Source organism: Grammomys surdaster, unplaced genomic scaffold (genome assembly GCF_004785775.1).
Source record: "Grammomys surdaster isolate TR1022 unplaced genomic scaffold, NIH_TR_1.0 332335, whole genome shotgun sequence".
Classification (NCBI taxonomy): domain Eukaryota; kingdom Metazoa; phylum Chordata; class Mammalia; order Rodentia; family Muridae; genus Grammomys; species Grammomys surdaster.
This window is the reverse complement of record NW_021627592.1, coordinates 96,124-103,413: the sequence shown is the minus strand read 5'-3', so window position 1 is coordinate 103,413 and position 7,290 is coordinate 96,124. Positions and strand designations below refer to the sequence as shown.

The window sequence follows — 7,290 nt, the reverse complement described above, 5'->3', positions numbered from 1 at the left end:
CTAATAACTAAAATAACAGGAAGAAACAATCCCTTTTCCTTAATATCTCTCAACATCAATGGACTCAATTCCCCAATAAAAAGATATAGAATAGCAGACTGGATATGTAAACAGGACCCAGAATTTTGCTGCATACAGGAAACACACCTCAGTGGCAAAGACAGACACCACTTCAGAGTAAAGGGCTGGAAAACAATTTATCCAAGCAAATGATCCCAAGAAACAAGCTGGAGCAGCCATTCTAATTTCGAATAAAATCAACTTTCAACCAAAAGTTATCAAAAAAGATAAGGAAGGACACTTCATACTTGTCAAAGGAAAAAATCTACCAAGATGAACTCTCAATTCTGAACATCTATGCTCCAAATGCAAGGGCACCCACATTCATAAAAGAAACTTTACTAAAACTCAAAGCACACATTGCACCTCACACAATAATAGTGGGAGACTTCAACACCCCACTCTCAGCAATGGACAGATCATGGAAACAGAAACTAAACAGAGACACAGTGGAATTAACAGAAATCATGAACCAAAAGGAGTTAACGGATATCTATAGAACATTTCATCCTAAAACAAAAGAATAGACCTTTTTCTCAGCACCTCATGGTACCTTCTCCAAAATATTCCATATAATTAGTCACAAAGCAGGCCTCAACAGATACAACAATATTGAAATAATCCCTTGCATCCTATCAGATCACCATGGACTAAGGCTTGTCTTGAATAATAACAAAAACAATGGAAAGCCCACATACCGGTGGAAACTGAACAGTGTTCTACTCAATGATGACTTGGTCAAGGGAGAAATAAAGAAATTAAACACTTTTTAGAATTTAATGAAAATGAAGGCTCATCATATCAAAACTTATGGGACGCAATGAAAGCAGTGCTAAGGGGAAAACTCAAAACTCTAGATGTCTACAAAAAGAAACTGGAGAGAGCACACACTAACAACTTGACAGCACACCTGAAAGCTCTAGAACAAAAAGAAGCAACTACACCCAAGAGGAGTAGATGGCAGGAAATACTCAAACTCAGGGCTGAAATCAACCAAGTAGAAACAAAAAGAACTATACAAAATATCAACAAAACCAGGAGCTGGTTCTTTGAGAAAATCAACAAGATAGATAAAACCTTAGCCAGACTAACCAGAGGGCACAGAGACAGTATCCAAATTAATAAAATTAGAACTGAAAAGGGAGACATAACAACAGAAACTGAAGAAATTTAAAAAATCATCAGATCCTACTACAAAAGCTTATACTCAATAAAACTGGAAAATCTGGATGAATGGACAATTTTCTAGACAGATACCAGGTCCCAAAGTTAAACCAGGAGCAGATAAACCATCTAAATAGTCCCACAACCCCTAGGGAAATAGCAGCAGTCATTAAAAGTCTCCCCACTAAAAAAAGCCCAGGACCAGATGGTTTTAGTGCTGAATTTTATCAGACCTTCAAGGAAGACCTAATACCAATTCTCTTCAAACTATTCCACAAAATAGAAACAGAAGGAACACTACCCAATTCGTTCTATGAAGCTACAATTACACTCATACCCAAACCCCACAAAGACCCGACAAAGAAAGAGAACTTCAGACCAATCTCCCTTATGAACATCGATGCAAAAATACTCAATAAAATTCTAGGAAACCGAATCCAAGAACACATCAAAACAATCATCCATCATGATCAAGTAGATTTTATCCCAGGAATGCAGGGATGGTTCAATATTTGGAAATCCATCAATGTAATCCACTATATAAACAAACTCAAAGAAAAAAACCACATGATCATCTCACTAGATGCTGAGAAAGCATTTGACAAAATTCAACATCCCTTCATGATAAAAGTCCTGGAAAGATCAGGAATTCAAGGCCCATACCTAAACATAGTAAAAGCAATTTACAGCAAACCAGTAGCCAACATCAAGCTAAATGGAGAGAAACTTGAAGCAATCCCACTAAGATCAGGGACTAGACAAGGCTGCCCACTCTCCCCCTACCTATTCAATATAGTACTGGAAGTCCTAGCCAGAGCAATTAGACAACAAAAAGAAGTCAAAGGGATACAAATAGGAAAGGAAGAAGTCAAAATATCATTATTTGCAGATGATATGATAGTATACTTAAGTGACCCCAAAACTTCCACCAGAGAACTCCTAAGCCTGATTTTAAAAACTTCAGCAAAGTGGCTGGTTATAAAATCAACTCAAACAAATCAGTAGTAGATGTTGGCGAGGATGTAGAGAAAGAGGAACACTCCTCCATTGTTGGTGGGATTGCAAGATGGTGCAACCACTCTGGAAATCAGTCTGGCAGTTCCTCAGAAAATTGGACATAGCATTACCTGAGGACCCAGCTATATCACTCCTGGACATATACCCAGAGATGCTCCAACATATAACAAGGACATATGCTCCACTATGTTCATAGCAGCCTTATTTATAATAGCCAGAAGCTGGAAAGAACCCAGATGTCCTTCAACAGAGGAATGGGTACAAAAAAATGTGGTACATTTACACAATGGAATATTACTCAGCTATTAAAAACAATGAATTCTAGAAATTCTTAGGTAAATGGATGGAACTAGAAAATATCATCCTGAGTGATGTAACCCAATCACAAAAGAGCACACATGGTATTCACTCACTGACAATTGGATATTAGTCCAGAAGCTCGAAATACCCAAGATCAACTCACAACCATATGAAGCTCATGAAGAAGGAAGACCAAGAGTGGGTGCTTTGGTCCTTCTTAGAAGGAGTAACAAAATACTCAAGGGAGCAAATAGAGAGACAAAATGTGGGACAGAAACCGAAGGAGGAGCCTTCTGGAGACCATTCCACCTTGGTATCCATCCCATGTGCAGTCATCAAAGGTAGACACTGATGTGGATGTCAGGAAGTGCATGCTGACAGGAGCCTGATATAGTTGTCTCCTCGGACGTCTGCCAGAGTCTGACAGATTCAGAGGCGAATGCTCACAGCTAACCATTGAACTGATCAGGGGGTTCCCAATGGAGGAGTTAGAGAGGAGCTGAAGGAGCTGAAGGAGCTGAAAGGGTTTTTTGATGCCCCATGAGGAGAGCAACTATACCAGCCAACCAGACCTCCCAGAGTCTAAACCACCAGCCTGGGAGCACATAGGGAGGGACCCATGGCTCCAGCTGTATAGGTAGGGGAGGATGACTCTGTCAGGCATAGGTGGGTGAAGAAGTCCTTGGTCTAGTGAAGGCTGGATACCCCAGTGTGGGGGAATTAGTGGGTGGGAGCATATCCTCATATAAACAGGAAGAGAGGGGATGCGATAGGGGGTTCCTGGGCAGGGGTGGGGTGGGGAATGAGGTAAAGGAACAACAACTGAAATGTAAATAAAATATCCAATTAATAAAAAAAGTTTGAGGACATCCTGGTCTGCACAGTAAGGGCCAGGCCAGCCCTGGCTACATTGTGAGACTGGCATCCTGCCTCAAAATAACAGTATCAACAAAATCCCATTAACAAAGGAAAACTAAAGCTGTTTGCTGGTGCACACTGGTTTCTTTGTGTCTAGACACCAGGAAGAAAGAAGTGGAGCCTTGGTCTTGGCAAGGGTAATTGGCTCTGATAACTCAAGGGGAACCAGAGCTCCTGCAATCTCAGTGGGGGTTGAAAGGAGTATGTGTGGAATCACGTGACTGCCTGAGTGCCTGTTCTGACAGTAAAGAAATAGAAACCGCAACTTTGAGCTGAGAATGGAAGCCAGGACTTCAGCTCATACCTGGAAGAGGCTGTGGGTTATACCATCAGATAAGCCACTGACACCACAGAGGTCAATCTCAGGGGGAAGGGGGTAGTGAATTAATGAAGAAGAGACCGTAGCTAAGCATGAACTTTGCTTCGACATGAACGGCCTTGTCTGAGTTAGTGAGATTTCCCCAGTAACTCCCTCTTAGGAGATTTCTCTCAGGAAGAACTACTTTTGGAATATATACGGAAGTAGTTCAAAAGAGTGCAAGCTATGAACCAGAAGACACGAGTGAGTATTCCAGACACATCCTGCATGGAAGATCTTGCCAGCCGCCTGTGAAGAGTGCCAGAAAATACCAGAACAAGCACTTGCCAGATCCCTCCGTGTTCGCATCAGCTACAGAGAACTAGTCTACCAAAGGGCAGCACCTCTGACTGAACAAGGTGTGGCGATTAACCCAGTCTTCCTCTGAAGCAGGAAACTGACCAATGACAGTTCTCCAGAGCTCCCCACAGGTAGGCTAAGGCTTTGTTGAACCCACACAAAGGTCCCACTTCTTGTTCTGCTTGCTCTTCCCGGTTTCTCTCTTTTTTTCAATGGGCACTGATGCCTGACAGGAGTCTTCCCTGTCGAGAATGTGGACAGGCAACATTTCAGCTACCACAGATCTCTCCCCAATCTTAAGCCAAAGAGTGTAATTTTATTTACCAAATGACGTAAAAGAGGGGAGAAAACTCCCTTCCATGGTACTTTCTGTGTCCCTTGGAAAACAGATTCAAATCGGGTCATTGTCTGGGCCGAGATGGAGCAATCGTCTCCCCTGGTGTGAACACTTCCTATTGGTGGTCTGTCTCGGCTATTTACTGGGAAGGCTGGTTTTTTGTTTCAGTTACGGTAAAACTCTGGCTATTAGCCCAATCCTCTAACAGTTCAAAAGTACAAAGCTCTTTAGGAGGCTTTTCCTTTTTAAATATTTTTTCAGGGGTTAAACATTAAATGTCAAGAGTGTATCTGGAATGGACAAGAGTCTCTAGTGGAAAGACAGAGCCCCACACTCCTCCAGCATGACGCTCGCTCATCTTATTCTGCTACTCCTGTATCTCCACTTGAGTTCTTCCAGGGTGAGTGATGCGATTTTTACGGAAAGTCTTTTTCACGAGACATTTTAAAGATTATAAAAATATAGGAAAATTCTCAAAAGACATGATTTAGACTTAAATATTGCATTAGGTCAATTGTTAAGAGAGCAAATACACAGTAGCAGATATTCTCTATTAATAGCTTGGTAAAAGGAGTTTAAGGAAATAGTTTTTTTTTTTAAATAGGCTTGTACATTGTACATTGCATAAACATTGAGTTGAACTTTATTGATTCGTTGCTATAATTTACTGTTCTATTACATCAGTAGATCATCACGCTTCTTCTGCATGTGACGTATAGTGTTAGGGAAATGATAAGATGGATTCTTCCTTCGGTATCCTTGTAAGGAAATTGCAGAAAGATGATTAAATATGCCAGAGGGAAAACAATAAGTAAGATGTAAATTACATTTGAAAATGCGAAACAAGGGGAATATTCTGGGATCATAAAATCTTCTTTACTTGCAATGGTATTGCAGTCTGCTGAACCCAGTATACATTGAAAGTATTGTAAGCGGGAAATGTAGTAAGTGTAACTGAACTTCATAGTGTAGCCTACTCGAATTTAACCATGCTCAAAGCACACTACCCTGGAGTTGGGCAAAATCACTCAATAAAAGCCCATTTTATGAAGCACAAATTATAATATGGAATTTGCTGAATATTGTTCTGAGTACTGGGCATTTTGTATCCATGTCAGGGCATCAAAACACAATGTCTTGGGTATCCTGGCAAGATGGTATTGCTCACCTGATGATCATGTGGCTGACAGGGAATTGTGTCCCTTCTTTCAACAGGATGCTATCACATATTACTAGTCCAAGAAAGCTCAAATTTTGTAGTAGTTTTCTCCTAAATATGTATCATTTAAATACTATTATAAAGAAAAGGATTGTAATATATCTCTATATAGCTAATTGCCAAAATGGTAAAAAATACCAGATGGCAAATAACTTCAGTGAGAGGAGAGATCACCCAAAGCTGAGAGGTCGGGAAGAGACCATGGAACAAGTGAGATTAACGCTGGACCCGTGATTCCAGGTTTGATTTGATATTTGGGGAGAATGACCCATTGCAGCCCTTTCAGGCAGACAGGGAAGTAGGTATTTTAAGGACGCCTTGTCCCACAGGTAAATAAATCTATCCTATCAGAGTGACCCATTTGTTGTGCAATATGCTGGTCACAGAAACAGCAGATTGCAAGAGAGAGTTTGTTCACACTTCAGCCAACTGGAGACAGGGGAACTAGTCTTTGCCTCTGAGGAAAGGCTCTGGGCTGGTCACAGCCGAGGGTTGCAGCAGGTGATTGGAGGTTAGGGAACACTTGGTCTGTGCATACATAATCCAACGCTTCCCACGGTTACCATGCTAGCCCACACGTCAGAGGCTGAACTACAGCAAATAACTAGAAGTAGGCAGAGTTAGGGGGTGAAACTGCCTGGAACTATTTGGAACATCATGGAATCCATTTGGAACTATCCAGGTAGTGAGTTAGTATTAGAAGACCATCCCCGTTGACTAAGCAATAGACCCAGTAGATTATCCAATGGGTCATTAGTCATTCATTATGTACTTAGCTTCAGTAGACTATTCTGAGAGTGACCTGAGATCGATCAGGAGTTCACTCCCTCATTTAGAGAAATCAGTATCTAGAAAATAAAGCCAATCAAAGTTTGGGTCATTTCAGCCCTGGTGTTTTCCAAAGCACAGTTTCCTTTTCCTATAATGTTCCTGCAGATGGGGTGTTGTAGTGTCTTAACTTGTGCAAGACAAACTTAACCCATATGTGATGGCTCTGTGGCTTGACATCTTTCAGCCCCACCAAGGAACTGGCCATCAGGAACACTTCATAAAGTCTAGCCCAGGGATAATGGAGCTGACTGTTATGCTTGCTTTTCCTAAATAGCATAAAGACCCAGGCTTAGGGGCAGAAGTTGTAAGGAGACCATCTGTAGGAAACATCAGCTGCTAGGAGCAGCCTTATTGTGTAGCAGTGAGACTGGTTCTCAGTGGTTATGCATACCTGACAGTATTTGTCACTTTCAAGTTCCCTCCGAGTCTCCCACTTCATAAGGGCTTGTTTGGACCATTTGTGGAGGACCCCTCTGCAAGAAAGACAACTGACAAGGCCTTGGCCCAAGTCAAAGTGGCTCCCAGACAAACTGAATTTTTTCTAAGAGTATCTGTTTTTCTTTATGAAAAACAATGTCCAAGTTAATCAACTTATAAGGAGAAAAGTTTTATTTTGGACCAAAGTTTCAGATATCTTAGTCCCTCATTGTCAGGAACTGCTGTTTTGGAACTGTAACCACACGGCTACATCACAGCAGGACTGTGTGGGAGAGGAGACCCATTCATATCCGGAAGACCAGAAAACAAAACAACAGAAATAGATAACAGCGCTGATGTCTCCTTTAA

The 7,290-nt window shown here is 41.4% G+C and overlaps 1 protein-coding gene across 1 annotated transcript in view; it reads left to right on the top strand.

Annotated features, from left to right (window-relative positions):
• The first annotated feature begins 4,720 nt into the window (after positions 1–4,720).
• Positions 4,721–7,290, top strand: part of LOC114616509 (complement factor I) — a 39,038-nt gene continuing 36,468 nt past the window's right edge. Inside the window, exon 1 of the mRNA XM_028761952.1 lies at positions 4,721–4,854. Coding sequence (XP_028617785.1) covers positions 4,798–4,854 — 57 coding nt within the window. The 5' untranslated portion in view covers positions 4,721–4,797. The remainder of the gene's footprint in view (positions 4,855–7,290) is intronic.